The sequence below is a fragment of the Pagrus pagrus genome (assembly GCF_965226575.1).
Source record: "Pagrus pagrus genome assembly, chromosome: 4".
In the NCBI taxonomy this organism is placed as follows: Eukaryota; Metazoa; Chordata; class Actinopteri; order Spariformes; family Sparidae; genus Pagrus; species Pagrus pagrus.
The window spans coordinates 26,273,891-26,299,957 of NC_140188.1; the positions used below are offsets into that span (position 1 = coordinate 26,273,891).

Here is a 26,067-nt window from a genome sequence, read left to right on the forward strand (position 1 = left end):
AACAGCAAGAAAACAGTCATATTCTTTCGTGTGCTCAATGTGTTGCATTGCACTCTGCTCTGTTCAGGATGCTGCCACCACAGAAAATGGCATATCTGCTTTTTCTATGATCAGTGCAAAAATAGGCTGCACTAAGAAAAGCTTTGTCACATTACACCTCCAAAATGTGTGTGACTGTATTACATGACATTAACATTAACATTAACATTAACAAACACTATTAATGGCAACATGTTCATTTCCAAACCCACAGTTGATCACTGAAGTGGCAGAATTATTTCTAGGCCAATGTCTGAGCTCTGCGAGAGTAATTAACAGAAGCTTTGGTGATACAAACGAGATTATCTAGAGACTCCACTGTTGTTTTATCAGTTCAACATGGTGGCCTTTCTCCTCAACAAAATGTAATTATTTAGCTAAGATAAACAGACTCTGTCTCCCACCCTCCCCGTCCCTCTTTTAAGCGTTATTCAACCCCACTCTGCTCCAAACAACACACTCACACACACGGACACGCTTTAGGTCTGTCAGTCAGTAACTAAGGCTGATCCCCACAGGGATAGACTTTGATCAATGCGCACAAATTGGCCCAAACACACACACAAACACAAACATATAGAGTAAGATATTCGCAGTCATGAACAACCTCATCCAACAAACAAGCAAAGGCAGACTGAAGTCAGAGGCAGGCGTAAACATATTGGACCTGCAGCAGATTAAACGATTCACTGCAGCAATGCTTCCAGGTAAACAAGTGAAGAGCTCTGCAGACGGACACACCATAAGCACACAACAGGAGGTAGTGCATTAAAGACAATGATGCATAATAAATGGCAGATAACAAGAGTCCTCTCTTACATAATAGATAAGGTCTATCAAATCTTGTTGTGTGTGATTATTTGCTTCATGGGCCAATCAGATCTCCTATGTGTGGTGAAATACACATGACACAATGTGTTAAAGATTACATTTTTATTAGAACATCTTTTTTTATTATAAAAGCTCTATAACAAATACACAGTGACATTTTAAACAACGTGGTAAAATACTTCTGGCAGTATCTACTTAAAAAAATAGAAGAAAAAAATAAAAATCTATAATCATATTTCTCAGTATTACATCACAAGTAGAAAATCCAATCTTAAAAACGAAGAAGACGGGTAGGAACAATAATTTGTTAGTAGATGTGATGCATTCACAGACACATGGAGATAAAAGGCTCTCAAGGACGTTTTGCCATCAAAGGGTTTTCAGATCTGACTGTGCGCTCCCACACAACATGCAGCTCAGGTACGGGCATGCAGTTTCTTGCTAACTGATCAAGTAGTTGGCCTTCACACTTAATCACATCAACATGACATTTATGCTTTTTAATGTAATTAATTGGACGTGGCGTAAGCCCCTCAGCAGCCCTCCAGGTGGAGGAGTGGAGTGCTCTGACACTGGCAGGTACCGTGATGGTGATGGTATGGGTAACTGAAATTCACAACTTACATTGTCCCAAATTACTTTGAATTATAAAACTGAAATATGAAAGATGATCCTTTAGATTCAGTTACCTTAACCAGAGAATGTTTCTAAAATTAAGGCACCCTAAAAAATATACTAGTTTTAAAGGTCCCATATGATGCTCATTTCCACTTCATACTTTTCTTTTCGGTGTCAACTAGATAATCACATGCTTTAATGTTCAAAACACATTATTTTTCTTATTCTGTCCATTGGTGCAGCACCTCTGTTCTGTCTCTAGTTTCTGTCTCTTTAAGGCCAGCCTCCCAAAAAGCCCAGTCTGCTCTGACTGGTCAGCTCTCACAGGCCTGAGTAAGCACCGCCCACTGTGTTTCTGCGTCAGCCTTGCTAGTGTTTTTGCAAACATGGCTGTGCTTGGGGCTCGGCTGAGGGCACTGACTGTCTAGCTGTGACATCACAACCTTTATGCAGTCACGACGGCTCATTTGAAGGCACAGTTCTTGAATACGGGCAATTCTCCATGGATCCAGCATTTTAATACTTTCACAGTAGTTACGGTATATGGCACCTAGACCTGCTTTGTAAGAAAGGAGATATTGAATTGTCACTTTCTACAATATGGAACCTTTAATATGGCTCATGATGGCAGAAAACAACTTCCTCATTCTGACTACTTTCAGCTGCGTATAGTAACTGATTGTGCTATTGACCTCCCACATTTAATAAGACCCATGTCTTAAACAGCAGAACACTGAACAGAACACTGAACAAGAATTGATCTGTTTTCCCTCCTTGACAGTAGGCAAGCCAGCTTCAGGATTACAGTGCCTCTCACTCCAGAAGTTAAATCTAGCAATCCTTTCCTCCTATGAATATTTCTGGACTCTCTGAAAACTATACTATATGCTTTTGTTCTTTAAAAGCTTTGTTTCTAATAAATAAAGCGCATCTCTCATCTCCCATCTTTCAGAGCTTTCTTTCCGTTTTTCTTCCAATCTCGAACAACGTGCTTTTTTTCTCGGCACAGCGGCAGCAGCGCTCTCTTCATCTAGTCACCACTCGGCAGAACCGTGAACCGCAATCCATGGGTGCCACCTGGGCATCCTTCCAGCAGGCTTCCTGGCTGGCTTCACATCAGCGTTTCTGTCTCTCTCTCCCCACCTACTCAGTCAGAGTCATCACCCCCGTCGTCGTCGTCTGAGCTCGGGCCCTCCTCCTCTGAGGAGCTTGGGTCTTTGGTGCTGGCCTCTGAGATCATGCCGTCTGAACTGTCAATCTCTATGGACGTCTGTGACATGTAGAGGTGGACGGCCCTCGATGGGTGGCTGAGACACACACGTTCACACACAGAGGGGACAGGGAGACATGCAACAGGGGGAGGTAAGAACAACGTGGCACACACACACCGGGGTATGAATTCATGCATGACACGTACATGAATTATTTATGTACATGCATGTGCATAAGTCTCACACAATGGGGACAGGGCAAAGACGAGCAGACAACACAAACACAGCAGCAGGGACAAAGGATTAGCATCACTCAGGGTTGAGTCGTCCCAAAATGAGAGTTAAGGTCGAATCAGAATCTACGATAACATATCTGCATCTGATTGGGGTAAAGAATTTCCTTCCTTCGCCAAGTTTTTCAATGGGAGATTCAGTTTGAAGTCTGACTACATCTGATCGACCAAGATGACATCAAAGTTCTCAGTTTTTCCTTGAGAGGCTTGGCGTTTAAAGTCTGGTACACACAGTCAGTTATCGCAACACAGTTTTGACAACAACCATTATAGCGCCAATTACAGAGAGATCTGAAAACCCAAGAGAGAAACAAAGAAGTCCCACGTGCCCAGAGAGAAGATGCTTTTGACAAAACAGCTCATTGTTCAAAACAGACAATCGGAGAGCATACTGGTAAAAAAGATGTGCCACTTTGTCAATGCATTTTTGGATTGATATTGCATCCATGTGCTGGTAAAATGTTTCCAAAAGTACTGTATGAAATGTCTGTTTTCAACAAGTGCGCTCCCTCAGATTTTGATTATTTAATAGCACCTTGATTATTTCTGCAGGAGTCTCAACATCAGGATAATAACACCACAGAATCTCAGAAAAAACACAGCAATATAACTTCAGTAGTGAAACAAAATAGAAATGTACACCAGCATCCTCCATGTGGATTCAGAAGCGCCACAGTGAAGTGGGTCAGTCAGATGATACATACACCATTGAATGAAAGTTTTCATCATCTGGTAATTAAAACGAAATTTCAATAGAAGCTTGGAAACTGCTCATTCATTGTTCCACTGCTTCTATTGTTCGCTGAAATAATATCTCAAACACGCGATTTGTACTGCACTAGTATGTTGGGGTATGACATGTATTAGTAAGGAAGTAAACAGCATGAATACACCATTGTTCTACTACTACATCATCAAAACATTTACTCTAAACAGGAAATGTGTTTGGAAGCCCATTTAGCTGAACAGGAAAAGATGAACTGATAACACAGTTGTTTCTCTCCAGAAATGAAAGGCACATGGTGATATAAAAGATACACAGCAGCCCGTCTAATGTTCTGTATCTACAGCTTCCTACACAAAGGTACATTCTTAATTTATCTCTGGTTAATAACAGCTGCCCATCAACTGGTCCACATCTGGGATCCAAAGACTGTGGTTGGAGAGGAAGGTGGAAGTGAAGTGTCCAGTAGGAAAAAAAGCCCCAGACCCCAAGAGGGAGCGCCACCTGCCCCGATCCCCAGAGTCAGACGGAGAGCGAGAGAGGAAGTGTGTGATTCTTTTGTTCCTCTCTCTATCCCCCTCTTCCTCTCCCTCTGTCTTTCTCTTGGTCTTACCACGCGGTGGGGTCTTTTCTTTCTTTGCGGGGAGCCTCTACGTTCTCTTCCAACTGTCCCTCTCTCCTCTTCTTGCAACGCCTGCACGACCAAATGACGACGAGGAGGAAGACCACAATGAGCACACCGCCCAGGATGGCAAACGCCAGATAGAGAAGATCAGAGAAAGAGGCTGTTGGTGAGAAGAAGACACAGGCAAACGGACTGAGTGAGCTTGTTCGATAAAGCAATTAGCCCTCACTGCTAAGAGCTGTTTCATGCATTTGTGTCTGCTATAAGCTGTTATTAGTGCAAAAGAGTATTTTCATTTTTAGACACCACCATGAGGTTTAAATATGTGGTTTTGAGTGGAATGAAATGTCATTCAATAGCTGTTGACCAGCTATTGAATGAATTGCCATACAATTTTTTACAATCTAAATGGTCCCCCGAGGACGCATCCTACTCTTGATCACCTGACTTCACCTGTGACACCATGATTGGGTCTAAATTTCAATTTGTTTGATATTTCGATTTATAATTAATACTTGCAAAACTAATGACATTCCCATCGGCCTCAGCAGCACTTTGTGTTTAGTGCTGATCAGAAAACGGTGGCATGCTAACACGCTAATCTAAGATGGTGAACATGGTAAACTCCATACCTGCTGAGCACAAGCATGTTACCATTAACATTGAGAGCATGTTCACATGCTGAAATTAGCATTTAGACTCCTTATCTTGTTGACATGTTGTGTGTTTGCAGTTGCTACAAGGAACATTAGTTTTTTGTTGATTCTGGCCGCCCCTGTGGACAAAAGGGGTAGGAGCACCTCTGCTGCCTGTGGTAAAGATCTTGATCTAGCATGTGCGTTTGTTTTACAGCGACTGAGAGAAACAATTTTTCTTTTTAAACACAAGTGTTTGCAGAGCTGCAGGGTTTTGCATTTTCATCGCAACTGGGCTACCTGCTTGAAGGCGTGTCTTAAAACAATGGCGTGCTTGTCCCAATGCCCGCAGTACCATCGAAGAATAGTGGCTCTGCTAATTCAGTTACAAACACGTTTCATTTTCTATAACTTATTCACAACAATTATTTAATCATTTAAAAGCTTTTATTATGAAGCAGCCTTACAGAAAACGTTGTGTTTTCACCAGCAGTAACTAAACGTTACTCCCAAAACAGCTGAAAGCGAACACGACGAAACAGTAAAACACAGGGGATGTCTGAAAGTACATACAGGACAAGAGAAACTGAAGAAAGTTAGAAGCTACAAGAGTACTGAGAGCTGAACACAGACTTTTCTCAGGTTTCCTGCACAGGAGTATTGATCTTATATGGAGAGGGTGCATGTCATGGGTATGGCTGCAGTCGCGAGAAATTGGAGGCGGGGCAGCCGCAGCTTGGCCCTGCTCCAGAGCAGGTCCATCGCTAGCACAGCTCAGCTCAACTCGGCTAAACTCGGCACAGTAAAACTGCTAATGGACTCGGCGCGGCCAAAAGTGCCAGTGGGAAAAACGGTATTAAACTGAGACTGTTTTATAACTCTGTTTTGACTCTGAATACATGTTCCTTTGCTTTATTTATTTGGCTTTTCAGCAAGACTTGAAGTTATGTTTTGAAAAGGATTTTTTTCAGAGACACAGAAGAAACATGATTATATTTGAAGAAATACTTTTATCTGAAAGTGAAACTGCAGACCTGTCGTGACCACGCGGAGTCGAATCTCCCCAACCGCGCCATGAACATCCGGCGGATTCTTGACCTGGCAGATGTAAGTGCCGTTGTAGGTGAACTTGACCTGTTGAAGTATGATGGAGGCGTCACGGCCCATGACGTCACCGGCCCAAGAGACACGCTTCCTGAAAATGCCATCAACAGGAGGATACGGTCGCTGCTGGTAGTGGAACACCTAAGAAAGGAATTAGATGGGTAGATCTGGTTGGATTACTCCAGACAGAAAGTCATACCAAACTGAGTCTGGGGAAGGAAGCAATTTTATTCTCTCAGAGAAAATAAAGACAAGACACAAACCCAGACCTGCTGCTTCTTATTCTTTCTATTCTCTGCACACACACACTCACACACAGACACACACACAGGCTGTCTTGGACGCTCTGCAGGGAGCCTGACGATGACTCACCGACTCCTCTCTCGGTTGGCTGAGGGGGTGGATGCTCCCTGACACAATGAGGGAGGTGTAAGGTTTGATCTCATTTTCATGCAAACACAGACACACACACACACTCACCGACTCTTCTCGGCCTGGTTTGAGGGGTCTGAAGCTCCAGGAGATGACGATTGAGTTGGGGTTGATGGGAGCGGAACTCTCGAATGTGCACTTCAGACGAACATCCGTCCCGTTGACTGCCTCCACATTACCATGTGTATATATACGCATCCCGCTCACCTGCAGCACGCCTGCAACAAGCAGACAGCAAGAGTTTACTTCAAAAAGAGAATGCAGGGCACACAGAGCAGATCTATACATAGGTTCATGGTTTGCGAGAGAAATACATATTCATATACAAAAATACAACACATCATACGCGATGTGAATTCACCCTCATCAGTAAATTCCTGCCTAGTGAGCGCATGCAGTGTACCCGGTGACCCTGCCTCTGCCTACGCAGTGCTGCTGCAAGAAAAATCACTAACTCCAAGTTGTCACTCTAACTGTGTGAAATACATGTATTACAGCACATACTGAAATCCCACATATCGGTCCATATGCTGAATGTACGAGATTAGATCTGCGATCGGCAAGCAAACTCAAACACCTGTTTAATTCCACCTGGAAAGTCCAAACTGATTTCAGATCAGGAGGCCAAATCTGTGACATTTAATGAATGATAGCCACTTTAGCTCACCTACTGCAGCTCAGACAGGGCTGAAATGGACAGTCTGCTCTATATTTTACGGATATGGACTATATCAATCTCTACTGTACTTGGTAGACCTATTAGATGGAAAATGAATGGACTGGAAGAGCGGAGGGGGATATTGGCAACCATTTGGTTTTCTTCCACATAATGATGGATGGCGCTCCCCGGAATGGATTCAGCGCTGACATGCACTGCACACACACACACACACACACACACACACATGTCCCACACACAGGCATGTTTAATGCTGAATTTCCCATCTGGCAGCCGGTCAACATTTCATCAGGAGCCAGCCGATCACGTCTCCCTCTCCCCGAGATGGCCAGAGTCTTGCTCATCGAAGTAGATCCAGCCTTATTCTAAAGCAGCGAGTATATGTGTATGAGTCTCTGTGGAAGTTTACGTGCAGGCTGTCTAGTCCAAATCACCTGGTCTATTTATAGAGAGAGCTCTATATATCCTAATAATATCAGGAGCCACGTCTCGCCTTATTAAAGTCTATTCCCAAGCACACAGCAGACTGTCTGCAGAGCTAGCAGCCACGATGAGCTCAGGGTAGGCTTGTCCTAACGTCATTAGCACACTCACACATATGAGGAGCCAGCAGAACAAACACTTGATAGGAGCTCTGACTATCAGAGACGCTTCAATCTGACAGACGACTGCGGCTCGAGGGATTACCTGAGTGCACGTGCCATCCCAGGCCAGTTATAAATATTAGATAACTAGCTTTTGTTGATGCGATCAGTTAGCATCAGGGTTATTCTGTTAGTCTGCTGCAAAATGGATGAGATGTAACACCTCGCTGTCGATAGTCAGAAAAGATTGCACAATACTTTTCACAGGTCATACTGTGATGGGTATGAATTATATCATAGATTTTAAAGGATATTAAACCCTCAACTTAATTGGTGATTCTGCTATTTCAAATGCAGGTTGAGTGACTTGAGGTGGGTTTGCCCTATGTCGAATGGCAATATAAGGCTCCAGGCAAAGAAGTAAGAAAAGTCCAGGAAGGCAAATTGAGCCGTTATTAATACGGTGGGCATTAAGACAGCAGCGAGATGGGAAAATGTCAGCAGGGTCTTGGCTCCTCAGGCAGCGCGTTCTGTTCCTTATCAGGCTGGAGAGAGTTTCCTGCGGGCTTGGATGAGAGAGTGCGGCGACCAGACGGCCCCCACACAGCATTAAACAGACAGGCTTCTCTCTCATCACCGGGCCCTGACAGTGCTCTAACAGCCTAATGTGTTTTAAATGAGCCCGATGAAATCTGGGAGGAGTGCACAGTACAGCCCAGACTACTACACACTGCCAGGCACGTCCATCTTTGCAAATCACCGGCTCTTCTTGTCAGACTTAAAAATGTAATTTTCATTGAATGAAAAAAACACTCGTCGTCACAGTGGGATTGCTGTTTAAGCTTGTTTGGGTGTTTTTCTGCATTGTTACCTTGTAAATAAGGCAGGCACTTCAACTTACATCAATAACTTGAATAACTCAAGAAAGATGTGTAGACAAATTGGTTTGCGATGCAACAAATCTTGCCCCACTGGCAGATATTTTTGCTTGTGTATAGAAAAATAAGACGTTTACTCTTTTATATTACAGAATAATAATAATTTGATGGATTGACTTCAAACGGAACAAGCCTCCTCTGTAACCTTTCTCTCTCTTCCTCATCGACCTGGCAGTGGAAACACTGAAGTTAGTGGATTAAACCGCCTGTGTTTAGGATATTCATTAGGCAGATAACATCAGTGCTGGCTGGCTCAGTACAGCCAGTAATGACTCCCTCCTTCACTCGACTGCAAGTGTGTGTGTGTGTGTGTGTGTGTGTGTGTGTGTGTGTGTGTGTGTGTGCATGTGTGTGTGTGTGTGTGTGTGTGTGTGTGTGTGTGTGTGTGTGTGTGTGTGTGTGCGTGTGTGTGTGCGTGTGTGTGTGCGTGTGTGTGTGTGTGTGTGTGTGTGTGCCTGTGTGTGCGTGTGTGTGTGTGTGTGTGTGTGTGTGTGTGTGTGTGTAAACTCCAGAGCGTCCGAGCCACCAGGTAATGATCTCATATTCCGTATTCACTGTGAAGGCTAACAAAGAGAAAGAGGGGGGCTGGAGGAGGAGTGGGAGCTGAAAGTGTTGTATATTCAGCTGCCAGTGTCACAGAAAAGGTGACTGCTACTCCTGTTGACAAGCACCAAGTGCCTCATTTCAAACTAAAATATATGGTTCTCTCTTTCTGGCCGTAACATAGCTTGGAATGGCAACGTCAGTCAGTCAATAGGTTCACCACTTTAATCCAGACTGAAATATTGAAACTGTTGGATGTATTGCCATAAATGTTTATACAGACATTTATTTTCCCCTTAAGCTCAATCCCACTGACTGACTTGGATGGATGGCCAAAAGATTTGGTTCAGTCATCCCTAAACTGTGACGAATTGTGAACCCTGTGATGATCCCTAAACTTTTCATCCAACGCCATCATCATGTCAACATTTTATCCTGACCAATACTTTGGTTTAAAATATTTGACATTTGCATCGGCCTGAGCTACTTTGTGTTTAGTGCTAATCAGCAAATGTTAGCATGCGACATGCTAAATTAAGTATTAGACACTTACTGTGCCTTACAGTCACCTTTTATATTCGCTCACAGATATCAGCCACCTTAATGCGCTTGATTTTTTTCATCGAGATCCATGCATTATTAACTAAGGAATTAACGAACATGTTGAAAATGTTAAAGAAAGTGGGAAAAAATTGTCTCTCCCTTTATCTGGATCCACATCAAAAATTAACAGGGTCTGTTCCTACCCACACAAGTTTTGTGTATTCACGCCGACAACTAAACAACAAACTGATGCGGATGAAAAAAACCTCCATGGCGGAAGTATTTATACCTGCAAAACACACATGTATTAACACTGTTATTGTGATTCCATGTTGTCATGGCGGCAAGAGCTGCAATGATTAATCGATTAGTTGTCAACTATTAAACTAATCGCTCAACTGTTTTGATAATCGATAAATTGGTTTGAGTAATTTGTTGAGAAAAAAGAAGGTTTAAAAATAAAACTAGCTACTTAAAGGTCTGATTATGTTGAGTCACTTTCCAAACTCGTCAAATTTTCGGTCAAGCCAACAATATTTTGTGGTTTCTTTATTCCCCTTGTAGACAAAACACAACAATTGAGGACGTCATCTCGGGCTTTGAGAAACACAAAGTTTTCAACCATTTGCTGACATTTTAGACAAAGCAACTAATGAATTAATCAATAAATAAATAATGAACAGATTAATTGACAATGAAAATATTCAGTAGTTGCAGCTGTAATGGTTACATTAGCATTTAGCCCAAAGCACTGCTGTAGTACACCCTCATAGCTTGCATAGCTGTAGCCTCTCAGTCTGGTTTACACATAAAAGAAAAAGTGGTACATCTCAGTAATAACATTCATTACTCATCAAATCAGTATCCAAAGTTAAACCCCTCTATTTCTGCATATTTCAGAGAGCGTGCACATGGATTAGCAGAGCAATATAGTGCTCTCCCCCTCTACCAAATTGTTTAAAAGCTCAAGCAGAAATGATTCATCATGCTTAATGTATCAAGAGAGAAAGCAGGTCCTCCAGGCCATAAGACCTCATTTCAAATTTCCTCCTTTAACCAATCTATTTACAGTACGTGAATTTAAATAAGCGTTGCTAATCTCCTTTCAACAACAAAAAAAGTGAAGCGCTTTCAACTACGCCGTCCTTTGACGCGAGCCGAGCTGATTAAGAATTAAGGTTAATTAGGCCTTTTTGAAGGCAAAATGGATATTAACAGAATGACAGAACAGTTAGGGCTATGTACAGCGCCTCAATTACAGTACTAATTTGTCCCTGCGGCGAAAAGTACATGATCACTATTTAATCGGTCATTAGCAGGCACTAATTCCTGAGGAGGATGCATGCCATTACATGATTGAGGACATTAGGAGTGTAGAATTTAACTCATTTAGAGAAGGGAGATAAACAAGCAGAAATGAGAGAGTGACGAACAAGAGCAAGATGATTGAGTAGATGAAAGACCGAGTGATGTGTGGAGAGGATAACACCACGACGGAGAATGCAGTTCTCCTGCATAATTGCAGTCTGTAAGGAGGTGATAAGATTAGCTCGAGTTTGTTTGCGTGGTTGTTTGTCTGTCCATTCTTCCACTCCGGCACGTCTCTGTCCAGTCTGAGTCACTCGCTTGTTTATGTCTGAACATCCTGCCAAGCCTGTGCGACCACACCCAGTGTCCAGAGACGAGAGAGGGAGAGCTTTCATGGCTTATTAGGATGGCGTTATGTGCCCTACATTGGAGGGCGGGGAAAATGTAGAGATTTATCCTAATTATGTTGCAAACGTTGTCTGGCATGCAGTTATATTGCACAGTTTGCAGAACAACTCGTGCAAGACAAAGCAATTAGAGGTTTAACTCTCTGACTACACTCCATCTCAAAATTCGTATTATGAATGCTTTTGCAAGTTCATATTCATGCGAAAGGAGTAGATGGTATTAATTCAAAGTATTCAAATGCTTCTCATTTTTTTGTTCAGGTCTGTCTCTGTGCTGAGGTCTGTCGGGTTAGCACAAGAGTACTGTTGAGTCAGAACAGGAGGGAAAGAAAACTAAAAAAAAAACCTAATTCCAGGTTATATAAAGGCAAAAAGAAATGTCAGCTTTCATTTTCAGGCCTCTACTCCCTATTTCCCTCATTAAAGTCATTAAATGCTGTGAAACGTGGGAAGGCGATCTAATACACTTCACTTGTAATTAAAAATGCTAAATGAGAGCCTTTGTGTGAGGTGTGCTGCTGACACTTTACCGCCTGATTGCTTGAACTTAAAACGACTGTAGCAACAATAAAAGACTTTCTCACATAGGATTTCACCACAGGTCAGTGCTTTATCTCACACAACCACATGGAGAAAGTGTGTGTGTGTGTGTGTGTGTGTGTGTGTGTGTGTGTGTGTGTGTGTGTGTGTGTGTGTGTATTTGTCAATGTAAACTCCAGATGTTTCTATTTATGAACATATACAGCAACAGGAAAAGCGGTTGTAAAATATTATCCTCCTTTGTTATGCATGTGTCTATCGTGTGTGTGTGTGTGTGTGTGTGTCGGGTTGGGCGTCTCTCAGGGGGCTCACTGTTGGCACACACGCACATTCTCTATTAAATGTAACAGCGTTGGCATTAGGCCACTGTATCTGTCAATATGCGCAATACATCATAATGAAGTGAACTTGCTGAACCTTTAATGCACTTTATTCTACCCGTCAACACTACCTGTTACAAACTACACTGGTCCTCTGGCCCGTCTGAAGCCAAAGAGGACAAATACTTTCATCTGCTGTAAAATAATCAAACCAAGCCCACTCAAGTGTGATTAGCTTTGCTTGGCTTGGCAGTCGTCCCAAGATTGTATAAAAGCCCTCAAAAGAGGCCAAAAAATACCAAGTAGTGTTTGACCTGCCCATATAATATTTCACCCAATGTCAGAGTGTAACCTCCACCATGTCTTTAGTATCACATTGCCAGATATACTGTACAATCTGATGTATAGTGCCCCTGACTTAGTGACTTAGTGCCCCCCACAGGTTCTTAGTGCAACACAACTCTCGTAAATACGAATGCCAGGTCTGTGACCATTAGGTGCTAACGACAAACAAAACTCATTACACCATAACGATGTTATGAGTTGAAAACTTGTTGAAGTAAGCATATATGTAACGCTGTGATCCTCCCCTCTCACTGAAGCTACAGTGCAGAGACAAGTGATGGGGGCTGGAGTGGCTGAGACAGAGACACCATTCAGCCTATTACAGGACACTGTACCATCACAATGATTCTGAAGCTGTTATTTTAAGGTAAAAAAGTCACATAATGTTGCTTTAAATCTTACATCTTCAGTAGGTGTGAAGTCCTCGGTAAAATAGTGGTTAATTAGGAAAGATGGTATAACTTGGAGGATGAGGAGGAGCACGTTTTGTTGCATTCTTCAAATATATGAAGTCAGATAACTTTCTAATGAACCACAAGCTTCTAATTTATTATTATTAACAGTTTATATTGTTACAACGTAATCTGTCCATTAATAGAGCGTCGCTGTATTACCGTATGTTGTACTTGGGTTTCATCACTTGATGTCACAGTTGCTATTTTACACTAGCTGTAGATTAAAGGTTGTACACTATAGTTATTATCTATCTTCGTCTTATTCACATACATTTTTCTTGTTGTTTGTTGATTAGCAGTAGTTAAGGGAAGTTATTTTCAGCCGTTAGCCTGTTGAAAAACTATTTGGCATGAGAGACAAAATGGTCGTAAACACAGTATTGAGAGTAGCGCAATTTCCATCATGCACATAAGGAGAAACATCACAGATGTTCAGCTCCCTGATCTCAAATTCTAGAGATTATCATGCCGGAGGGAGCAATGCACCACCTCTCGTGATCACATTGGGACGCAGATGTAAACAAAATGGAGACTAACATGTCGCCAAAACTTGTATTAATGCTCTGCAGTGAGAAAAAAACAATCCCAGAAGGCTACACGAGTCTGGAAAAGGAAATGGTTGGGAAGATTCGGTCCACACGTCCTGTTTAGAGAGTACTGATGAGAGTTTAAATCTGTCAGAGTAAGCTAGCTAATGTTAACTTCAGGCTGGAATGTTTACTGTTGGCTACTCCAGGACAATGCCAGCATTTAGATAGCTAATTCAAAAAACAATCTTGTCACTGCCATGTAGGATCCTGTTGGTCCAATTACAATAAACCATCTGCTCTGTTGTGAATAAATCCTCTTATTCACTCTCATACACAGAAGCGCTCTCATTCACCTCTGTCTCCTTATAGACCGGTCCCTCTCATGGGCTTGTGATCCCTCTCGGAAGGTAGTGACGTAGGTTAATCATCCAGATTTGAACTCCTGAGTATCAAACGTGTTAGAAATGATCAGCAGCCACGATGAGTCTGCAAGCAGCTCAGGCGGTTTAAGACTGCGTCTGTGAATCCCTTACATTAGAAGATAATTTGAGCCAAACACTGGTGCCGACAAAGGTAACAGATCAGACTTCTCCTCTGATCGTCAGGTGAATTGGTAACTAAAGCAGGAATAGTTTGAATCAGTGAAGTTTGCATCCTCGCAAGATACATAAAGGCTACAATTTACACTGGTGGATTTGTCACATGACATGGCTGAACTACAATCCTCTAGTGTGTTGTGCATGAGAAATGTATCTGTTCTTTCATGGATCATGACCTGACTCTACGCCACACTGCACTGAAACTTCTGAATCTTTTTCGTAAAGTGAATTTAGCTTACAGGCAAACAAACAGAAACTGTCTCATCCCATTTAATTATTCTCAGATACCTTTTTTTCCCAAATCGTATTATTTTCAGGCCATTCTGGGCGTTTTTCACACTGCTGAGAGGCATGCTCGGTATATTGAACTTGAGTCATAACTGCTGAGCAAACATCCCCTGGTATTCTAAGTATTTTCTTTGAATATCTCGAAAACAATCCACAGAGTGAACAGAACGTCTGCCTTATTGCACAATCAAAAATATTTGTCAAAGTTTTCGTGTCGCCTTGAGGGCCTGTTCTGATGCAGTTTCTCATACATATGCAGATTTATAAACGGCAAAGCGAAAGCAGAGGGAAGCTCTTGTTTTTATAGATTTTGTAGTATGATAATTTCCATGTTAAGATAGTACATGTTGATATCTGGAAACCACAAGGATACCAAACAGAACCAATCCCTGTTTAAGAGGTGTTTCCTTGACGGTGTACACTGTGGACCTGGTCTTTCCATTTGCCCTGAGGATTCGCACTTTACAAGAGAGGAAGAAACACTGCAGGAGAAATCAAGCAGCTGGCACAACTCTCTAAATCAGGAAATTGGTTCCATTACATTATTTCCTAGACGGTGTGTGTTTGTGCCTTTCCTCTCTTCATTATGGCTCCGAGACAAAGGGACCACCAGAGGAAACCCGATTCTCTGTTGCACCGGTTTTGGAGGAAACACTTAGGACGGGACCAAACACACAAGGACCTCAGCGGATTACAAAGAGCCTCTTCTACTCTTTGTGAGAGGTTTCACAAGCCCAGGTTAGTTTTCTTTTTCTTTTTTTTTAACAAGGCCTATCTTTCATGCGGGGCTGGACTGAGGGCTGGGAATAGCAGGTTCAGGTAACAGTGTTTTCGCAGAGGAGGAGGAGGAGGAGGACGCAGAGTTGAGGGAGAGAGTGAGTGTTGAGTGGTGGAATGGGAGGTAACCCCTGAAATGGACACAAGTGTGTATAGTATACAGTGCTGTACATTTCCCTTCCCCTCATTCCACTCGTGGAACATGAACATGCAGTTGTGCCAAAATAAGCAAACATTGGTCCAAAGCTATGTGTCCACATACTTTTTTTATACTTTTGTTCTGGAGCTGTTTTCATGGATTGGGCCCCTTAGTTCCAGTTCAGGAAATATTCACGCTACAGCATAACATGGTGTCCAAATGTGCTTGTAGCAACAGCTTGAGGAAGGTCTTTTCCTGTTTCAACGTGACAATGCCACAAAGACAATTTGATAAAGAAATGAACACCCCGACTGTTGTGGAAGAACTTGACCCGCCTACACAGAGCCCTGACCTCGACCCTGTCTAACACCATTGGGATGAGCTAACATGGCCCGGTTTGCAGTGGATGCTGATGATTACATTCGACTGGTCGGGTATCATCGTTCATCATTGAGATGGCCTTCTAACAACCAAAGGCGGACATAACTTTAGTTGTTACTTGAACAAAAATCACTTTCTATGTTCTGTCATGTTAAATAAATAGTATTTCAGATATTTAGAAAAGGGAAATACTCCGGCCATCTCTGCAAGAAAGTAGTTGTGTTGTTACTGCAGTCAAGCATGTTGGGGCTACAGTTCAATCAGATTGCAGTTCAGTTGTAAATAGCTTCTCAGAGCCAATCATGGACTCTGCTACTGCACCTTCCCCCAGGTTGGCCCCGCCTACATTAGTCTGCACTTTACTGCTTGTGTTTGAGACCCTTTTTAACAAGAAATGATCAGTGTTATTGGTGGAAAAAATGATGTTATATGTCCTACTGACGCTGTCACGGTTCACTGAGAGCCTGCCGAGAAGAGTGAAGGCTCTCCAGTCTGTAGATCTGTGCACGTTTTTTAGAATGACACGTGCAACTATCACATATAGGCGTGATATTTAGGCATCGACGTACTCGTGGCCATGGTGTATGATTAAAGTAAACACTTGCAGATACCAGAGCATACGTACTGCCTCTCTTTCTCTTTCCATAAACACTATATTCAGTCACAACCTCGGCATCGAGTCCTTGTCAGTCAATCAGTCAATCAAACAATTAGATCCTCTGTTTGATTTTCTGCATGTGGCCCTGTTTTCTTTCACTCTGTGATGACTATCCTTGCTCATGCCTATTACTCCAAATAAAGCTGAAGTTTAAACTGTAATAGACCAGAGATGTACCAGACACCGGGTGTTTGGAACAGCAAATCTAAAAGCTTTTATTAACTTGATTTATGGGAAATCACTCTTTGTTTTCAGAGAGAGCAAGCAGACATTTCTTTGTAATCATGTTCTGATTGTAATCCAGAAGATTCAAGAACTGTAACCAAACTGTAGAAAGCCACAAAAATGTGTTTGGATACACTCTAAAGGTCAGTCTAAACACAGACCACGCATCAATCTCTTCTTCTAACTCTTTCTTCCTCTCCCTCTCTCCCCCCTCCTGCTTCCTCTAGGCCAATTGTAATTCATCAGGCGACGGCGTCCAGAGGAAACGTGTAGTGGGTGAGCGAGGATAAGAGTTTAATCCATCAAACCTCTTCCACTCCCACCCCGCAGCTGACTCAACAACTTCTCCACGGGATTACAAACTCCTGGGGGGGGGGGATCCAACGTGCACACTTCAATGCAACACACCCACAGGCTTCTGTTGGAGGGACGATCCAACCCTCAAAAGACAGCCTTAGATTCACATATTTACTACGAGGCTGGACTGGCCGTATGTTAAGTGGCCTGCAGTGGTATGATTCAGAGTGAATCCAGTCCCACTGTGACTTCCACCTCTGCTCCTGAGCCGATGAATAAGTCAGCAACTGACAATATACTGCGTACACAGATCAGAGGCCACTCTGTGGAGGAGGTAAAGACCTCTGCTCTTTGCTTTCCAGTCTTTAAGGGGCAAAACCTACCATTTAGTTTACAGTCGTATAATTTCTTTGGTTCTGACGGAAGCTTTTTGAAAACGAAAAAGAAAAAAGAAGAAGTTAAATAAATTTGCAATGCAACTGTTCAGTTCTATACACCGAGTCTCTACACAGTAGGCCTCTCCACATGCCTCTGACAGTACTAATACATTTTTCTTTACATCAGTCCAGCTTCTAACACCAGTTGCCAAATGACTGGCATTTCCCCTGCACTGTAAGTGTGTAGCTGCGACCCTTACCATATTGTTACACCTCAAGTCTACTGTCTTCCCTTTTTTACGTGCCTAACTCCAGTGATTGTGTGTCGAGCTGTGTCTGATCGCATCCTGTACGTGCAGACAGAGCAATGAAGCTGCTGATCTGTTTGATGTGCTGCTACACCTCCTGTGTAGGCGCGGTGTTAAGGGTTCTTACTTCCGCCATACTTAGGTCTAGTCCACACTTACATGGGTATTTTTGAAAACATTTTTCACAACGAAAGTTACCTACATCCAGACGAACGTTCAAGCACCGTTTCAGAAATAATTGCCGTCCATACTCACACTTGTCACATTGCCATTCAAGTACACTGGTCATGCACTAGCCGATGTAAAGTGGAAACAGACTGTAAAGGCTAATCTGTAGTTGGTTGCTTAGTTACAGATAATACTATGAATCAGGGACACGTGACCGCTCTTCACAAAAATCAACCTAATGCTTTTTTTATAATAATGTTGTCAGCAGTCTTTCTTTTTCTCTCTATCTTTGAATTATGAACGTTTGTTTGTGTTAATGCCCAAACTCAAGTACAAGTTCACGTTGGCCAGTGATGCTGCACTGATAAGGCCCAATTACGGAGCGAACAAGGGGGTCTGCACTATCTTTATTCCTCCAAAAGGTCCATTTCCATTTACATGTGTATGAAAGGCCAAAAGGAAAAAGCTACGTTTAATAAATACCCATGTTTGTATGGACAGGGCCTGAGTCTAGCATGACCAGCCACTTTTAGTGGCTAATGTGCACTAATGCAAACTTGAATCAGTGACTGCCTTTGCAACTCTTCTCCACTTATGCTACTGCTACAGTAGGTTTTAGCATTTTAGCGTCCCATAATTGTCAGTGGCAGCTGGTTAGCAAAAGTTAGTATACATATATAAGTGCATGTATACGAAATTAATCTTGATAACATTTTGCATTTGAGAAACAGAAGGCCTGTGTTGCAAACTTGGTAATGAAAACTGTCAGTCTGTTTCAGGAATGGAGAATCTATTGAGAGATCCTATTTAATTGCATTTTGGAGGATGTAGGATCCAGGGTTTTTTGGAGCTTTAGCCAAATTAGGAGCTAAAAGTCTGGTTCTCTCAACCTCCGCTCAATTAATTGATCACATTCTTTTGAAAATGCGTTTCTCGTGAGTCCCCAGAAGTCATGAAAGTGCATCGCTGAAGAACTGGAATTAGAAAAGAGTTTAAAGACAGTAGCATTCTACTTACACACCTTTGTATTGCTTCCCCATGTAGCTACTATATACAAGCGAGGATGTCATTCTTTGCAAATGTGCCAGAGCAAGCCTGGACTCAGAAACCTGAAAAGCACTCTTATGTGCGTCAGTCACACTGGCTTTGATGGAAATGAATGAGAGGTGGAGGTAACATTCAAGTGTGACCGAACCCTCGCACTCTTTCTTCACTCCTTCACCTGCTCCACCCACCTGCCCCACACCTTCTCTCCTCAACTTACACTCAGTCATTTAAATTGCAGAGTGCAGTTTGAGATAATTAGAGAGCAAAACCGGAAAAGTAGCTGCCTCCGCTGCTCTTTCAATACAGAGATCATTTTTATTATAAGTCGGTGTTTTGAATAACAAAAGACAGACGAAAGTCAGACACCAAAGCAAAGAAAAGGAGGTTAAGACAGAGTAACTTCCCGGCCTGGGAAATTCTATCATCATGACGGCTCTGCTTTTAACCACAGATATTTCACACGGCAGCTGCTGATGAAATTCCTGGCTTCCTTCTGATCAGATGATTCATAAAGAACTGCTGATCCATCCATCCATCCATCCATTTTCTGAAACCAGCCCAATGTCAGCTGGGATTGGCTCCAGCCCCCCCCCCCCCTCCCTCCGTGACTCTAAAAAAGGATAGGCGGTTTCAAATAATGGATGGAAAGAACTGCTGATATTCAGTGGGAAACCTTGATTTATTCCATATGCCGTAAGCCTGCTGGAGGTGTTGCTTTAGCTGGAAGATCCACTTGTTTACCGTAACTCTAAACAGTTATGAGAACCAGCGACCAAGTCTAAACGGGAAAACCCATGCTAACAAACATGCAGTATTTGCATTTGCACACATTCAGATGAGCACTGGCCGTGTGTGTGTGCGCAAACACTCGAAACTCGGCTGAACCTGCAAGAACAAATGCTTTCAATTCAGCGAGAAATGTGTTCACAATCCCTGTTTACACTTGGAGCCGAGCACAGCCTTGTGGTTTAAACATTGCGCAGGGAGGGCCTTGCCTTCACACTCAAACACTTCACAGATGCATCTTAAGCCCACTGTGCTTGGGATCAGTGCATTCTTCCTGCTTATGGACGCCTCATTGTCAACTCAACACACCCCCGGGCAATCGCATCAATCCTGACACAAAGGCCAGACATCCGCCTAGGTGTGTCAACACCGTGCAGCATGTCAAAAACACCACAGCAATGCTTTGTTGCACTGACCCATTATTGTGGTGAGATTAGAGAAGCCGCGGCAGAGAGACAACTGTAATATCCCAATAAGACTCACAGCACAAGAGGCTGCTCATCTACTATAAAGACTGACAGAGTTAAACTGAAGCCCAAACATGCCGCGTAAGCATCTGGTGGGCTGTTTACGTGCATGTGTCACTAAACCTGTAAGTCAGGACAGGTTGGCGCACGTCAGCCTGCGAGCATTTGGGCTTTCTGCTAAAGAAGCAGGAAAAGTTAAAGGAAGACAAACGATCTCCCTTTTGGAAGAAGCAGGGAGTAGAGCGCAAAATCAAGAAAAAGCAGGCAGCAGGGGATCAGGGAATGTTTGGGAAAGACTTCCAGCCGTCTGTCTCCGTTCGGTCGAGAGTAAAAAGCAGTAATTAGAGGAATCTGATATTAATTGCTGACGTCATTTTAGTTTTTCAGTGTGTTTCCTTTTAGTTTGAATCCAAGTGGTCAGAAACTGGAAGAAAAACAAATCACAAACAAATGGATGAAACATTCCAGCGCAGAACAATGAAGAACAAGGCAGGTCGTGTCGATCCGACTTCAGAATTGAGGCCAGGAAAGTCTGGCTGCTGGAGGTTCACGGTTCACACATCACTTTTTCCTTTTAGATATTTCAGCTCAAAACAAGAGAGCAACATGAGGCTGTGGTGCAGACGCACCAAACCACACAACTGTGAGCAGACACCACCAACTAGCTTTTTTTGAGTTGATTCATATTGTTTAAAAAGAATGTGTTTCTCTTTTAGGCAAATTATTCCCCAGGACCCCAGACAGCCAGGAGCCACAAGGTTCAATGTCAACTGCATTTCTATTGTTTTTGGTCATTTTAATTGCAGATTTGCACCAGTTAAATTCAATACCTGCTAAAGTGGCTCCTTTATCTTGTGGCCCTGTCTTGCATAGGGGTCTTTATCTAAATCGAGTTTATCAGTTGGCTAATATTATAGGCTGATGTTGGCTTATCACAGATATATCGCTGTCACTGTATATACTGTCCAATGCGCCATGTGAAAGAGATTAAGTGTTTGATAACCACATTTGACTGAATGTTGGCTGATATATTGATATCTTAATTTTTTTTTAATTCTCCTATACGGGGGATCAGTAAAGAGACATCTTATCTTATCTTGCACCCTTAAATTGGCATTGGTCCCAAAAATAGAGTAATGGTGGGACTTTGGTTTAACCTATTAAGACCTGATGTGACGTGTGCGTGTTTGTTTTGGATGAGGTCGTCACTTTCAAGACATGTGACTAAAGAAATGCATTGTGATTCCTTGATGAACATTAGAGCAAAGGCAATAATTTCCAATCACAGCCAAAGTCTTGTGCTCTGAAAGGTTTCGATCTGCGCCAGAGGCCAAGAAATAAAGGTTTTAGTGAACACTAACAATTCTGTCAAGCGTTTCAGGAAACGCACAGGATAAAGGAGGTGTTTTCAGACAACGCCTTAGGTTTTAAAATGCCTTTTTATGGGTGCCATACGTCTTAATGGGTTACGACCTTTATTGCTGTATGTTGTGTGGAATTAAATTGCCTGAATCTCATAAATGGATAACTTGGGGCCCTTAATGTTAGTGCAGCGCAGGCGCACAGGCTGGTTTTCAGTCTTTGTGTGTACCATACTCCAGAGGACCTGAGATGTGAATAGGTGCACACACAAAGCCCGGTTTGACAAAGTGACATTTTAAGGTGACACATGACAAATAAAAAAAAAGAGAGAACTGAAAACTATGCAGAAAACATGTCGCCATGCATGTTTTGTGTTTGACCAGGTGTTCTGCTCTCAGTCTGACAGGCCTGGCAGTTGACTGTGCTGCGCCTCCACCTCTGAGACTCTGAAGCGTCCGACACACCTCGCAAATCTGGCAATAATCATGTCTGTTCTCGAAAAGCTATTCCACTCTGGCGTTGTGAAAAGCGAAAACATTGCTCCCAGAAGCATCTTGACACGAATCATGATTTGTTGTGTTATTTCTGAAAACACACTTAAGAAAAATACACAGAGGAGACGTGCATTTATCTTTGAGAGAGCGATGAAGGCTTTTTACAGCTGTAGCACTTGCTGCGATTATGTCTGGAGCAGCAGGAGGAGTGAGGGATTATTCTCTTTGGTCTATAACATATCTGCTTAAACATGGGCTCTCAGAAGCAAAGCCTGCATGTTGAATGCTTCCTGTCTTTGATCAGCGCAATGCATGTCACAACAGTGGAGGGCTGATGGGTAAATGTGCTAGCTGTGCGCTGTTTTCGAGTCGTCGTGTGCACCTGAAGGGAAGGGGGATGGGGAGGAGAGAGGAACGAATCTGAATTGTTTTGCCTGCACAATTGCAATTTTACGCCATACATGTGTCATGAAGATGAGGCGCGTCAGCTGGCTTGTTTCATCATGCCGTGCCGTTTTGCCAGCACAATGGAGCCAAAGGCAGTGGCAGTGATTACAGCATGAGGAACCAAGATGCTGCTGAGCTGTAATCAGTTCCAGCATGCTCTCGTTCATCCCGCACGCTGTTATTTGATTATCTGTGCCTCTATATCCACACAGTATATTTAGTCATCCTCCTGCTCTGTCAGCCTGTGACTGTGTTATGACTGATCTGCAGGCACATGCTCCTTGTAAACATAAGCAGCTTGCTACTATAGTGAATCCCTGCATGGTGCTTTGGCACTGGACGGACATGTTCAATCAATATAATCCACTTAAGTGGGATGGACACAGATTACTTCAAGGTTAAACAACCTGAATGAATTGCCAGTGATACGCCAATTTGTGATATTAAAACGTTTTCCATTAGCCATTCAATTACAGCATTTGGATTGTGAGCAGCCACAACAATCAGATGCAGTCTGCTGGTGTTTGTTTACTTATGTGTGTGTGTGTTTGTGCGTCTGATGTGTTATGATCCAGCTGACACACGCTGACCCGGACCCTCCTTGTACGGGAAGCAGGTGGACTCACTTCAAAGCACGGATGCGCGTTGAAAAGGCAGGAAATGGTGGAGCTTGCATTAAAACCGAAACACAATGAGGCCACGGGTTCGATGCCAGTAAATACTGTACAGTTATGATGTTACCAGAAGTTCTGACTGGTTTATAGCTTTCGCAGGAATTCTCCAGCGACGCTCCCGGTGCCAGCGTGCCAAGTTCTCCACTTCCCAATGACGCACGACGGCCGCTCAGGGATGGAGGTTAGGGGTCCCTGCGGAGCTTTCACTAATGGGAAGAGGATCAGGGTTTTCTCTTTAACTTTGAAAGTCGATTGTAAGCAGCGTCTCTAAAGGCTCGTCCTGTTCAGCAGTCTTATGATGTGGGGAAAAAACACCCTGCCGACGTAAAGTTTTGGAAAAACCCAGACGCTGTAAAGAGGCTGGTTTCTACTGTAGAGGACATTTAATTTGTTCTATTATGAGACATGTAGCCTATTTACTGGATCCTAGTATGAACATAGAGTAATCAAAACACTGTAACTGGCCGACTTTTAGAAAGAAATCTAAATTTCAAAACATACATTTGGATAAATCACACTTGACTGTAAGATTCCTCAGTACAAATGAAGTGAACAACACGCTCATTCACTCAAAATCGTCCCCTCACTCGGTTCATCCACTCACACCACACCGGGGTCTCACCTGAAGCTGCGAGTCCACACAGGACGGTGAGGAAACAGAGCCCCTTTACGCACATTGGATGGACGGCAGGCTGTCCGATGACCAGAGAGACCGGGAGTCAGCTAACCTCGCCGAGACTCCTCCGCCGACGCACAAGTGACTGGAAAACCGGGCCGACAAGTGTGTTGATCCCTTTTCAAGAGGGACAAAAACATGGAATTTCAGTGAGTCCTCTCCTCCACCTTGCCTCTCCAAAGACGCGTCCTGACTCGCTGCTGCCCTCATACATTTCATCTCAGCACCCACCCTCCCACCACATTTTCGGGCGGAGTAACAAAGTCAACCACTCTCCTCGCCGCCGTCTTATCTCTCTCTCTCGCACACACATGTATAAACCTTGAAGCAGGGCACATTCTTCACAGTCACCAAACCTGTTCCGCTGCTGCGTAAAACACATACCGTGGCGGTGCCATACCAAGGCTCTTACGCAAAAGGTCCATCAGTACTGTGTTGTGCAGAAACATGCATTATCTCATTATGGTCCAATGTTATGATGATACGATTAAACAGCATGCGGTAATTGTGCGCTGTGACAGATTAAATGAGGTAATTAAGGCACTCACTGCAGAAGATGTGACACTGTGACCTCATATCCGCAGATGTGTTTTGACATGTTTAATGTCATCACTATGAGACCTAATGGAAATGGAAAACCACATTTTATTCATTTTTCACGTCTCCTTTGCTTTAATCATCAACATTTAAATGGGAAAAATCAGTTAGTCAAGTTTAATCATGTGAAGTTGGTTAAAGAGGAATTTCACATTACCAGGAAGAAATGTAATAAAAGCCAGTGTAGAGTCTGTCAAAAACCACAAGGCTGATGCTGATTGGACTAAAAACAAACCCATCTCCTCCTCATGGGAGACCAGCAGACAGCTTCATGGGAAACTGGCTGGTTACTGGTTTGAACCACTTGGGGGCAGAGCTGCACTTTGATGTACATCACCTGCTGTAGTCTGCAGCCTGTCAGAGAGATCAGTGGGGCTGCTGTTCACTATATTCCCTTTAACTTTAAAACTTATTGGGTCAAAATATGTGACTGTGAAACGACAAGTGCATTTACAGCTGTGTTAACGTCGCAGAGGTGAATAACGATCTCAACAGTCGACCTCAAAGGACATTTTTTACAACCTTTATTGCAGTGGAAGCAGTGAGATGACCTATCAGAGTCCACCAGCAGCCTTTATGAACAGTTTATACACCTATTAATCATACAAAAGGAAATATGTTGTTTTACTGTAACATTAGAATGTAGTTATATATTTTATAAAGCTCAGTTACTGGTCCAATCACAACCTCCTGTATAGTACTGCATAGAGATATGGAGTTATAAAGCCCATAAAAACACAGTTGTTATTGATTACACAGTCTGCGAAAAAAAAAAGGTATGGTGTGTTCACAACCATCAAACATTGAGTGTTTTCAAAGAGAGAGCAAGTAATGAGTTCATGTGTTTGATGATTAATCTGACTACAACAAATGAGCAAGAACATTCATATTCATTGCTGTAATTTCAGTACTAGTATCTCATTCAAGCTGCTTTCTTGTAGCTGCTGTAGTTGTCTATAACCTTTATTTCATCTGTTAAGTTAGAGACTAATGTAACTGTAGTAATGCAATACAAAACCATGCATGTATTCACAACTTGTATAGTGAATAGCTGCAGATATAGTAGCCCAGTCTCCGTTTGGCCACCAGTTCTCATCCACACTACACCTTATGTCCTCTTTTCTATTATCTTTTTGTTGCCTGATCTTTCCCTGGTAAGTGGGGTCAGGGAGCATCCATGGCAGTGTTCCCCGGGGGGGTCAGACCGTGGTCTGCTGTGTCTGGGAAGATGCAAGTGGGCGGGTGTCTGTGAATGGTTCTGTGGACTGGAGCTCAGGCATTCTGTTCTGATGAATTTCTTGTTCGGTCAGGCTAAACTGGCTACTTGGCTCAGAAGGCGTAGCAGGTTGGGGGGTGCAGGGCTGGTGGAGTTATTGTTTAAAGCGCTGCTGTCTGTACGCCTATAAGAGCTGAGTATGAATACCTATTTTGATATGTTTCAGAGGATGTGGTGTGTAAACGAGGCTGTTTGTAGTTTGATGTGAACTAAATTGCTTTTCTGGTTATAATAAGGATTGTGTTCATGTAAAAGACATGTTTAAATAAAGGAGGTGCTGCAGTCTTCCACAGAAATGTCCAGACATCCAACACACAATG

The 26,067-nt window shown here is 42.9% G+C and overlaps 1 protein-coding gene across 1 annotated transcript; it reads right to left on the reverse strand.

The window, feature by feature from the left end:
* Positions 1–957: 957 nt before the first annotated feature.
* LOC311256823 (myelin protein zero-like protein 2) lies at positions 958–24,075 on the reverse strand. Its single transcript, XM_084352178.1, has 5 exons — positions 23,821–24,075; positions 6,561–6,730; positions 6,011–6,221; positions 4,330–4,501; positions 958–2,795 (listed from the first exon to the last, which is right to left on the reverse strand). The coding sequence occupies exons 1-5, from the start codon at positions 23,873–23,875 to the stop codon at positions 2,636–2,638; spliced, it is 768 nt and encodes a 255-aa protein (XP_084208304.1). The 5' UTR covers positions 23,876–24,075; the 3' UTR covers positions 958–2,635.
* Between the last annotated feature and the right edge of the window lie 1,992 nt (positions 24,076–26,067).

What these genes read in the sequence shown, in the direction of transcription:
- LOC311256823 (XM_084352178.1), bottom strand. Translation starts at nt 23,875, where the DNA reads ATGTGCGTAAAGGGGCTCTGTTTCCTCACCGTCCTGTGTGGACTCGCA. An exon ending in AACCAGGCCGAGAAGAGTCG is followed by an intron (nt 6,222 to 6,560) that starts GTGAGTGTGTGT and finishes TTCCTTTCTTAG; the next exon opens with GTGTTCCACTACCAGCAGCG. An exon ending in ACTCCGCGTGGTCACGACAG is followed by an intron (nt 4,502 to 6,010) that starts GTCTGCAGTTTC and finishes TCTCACCAACAG; the next exon opens with CCTCTTTCTCTGATCTTCTC.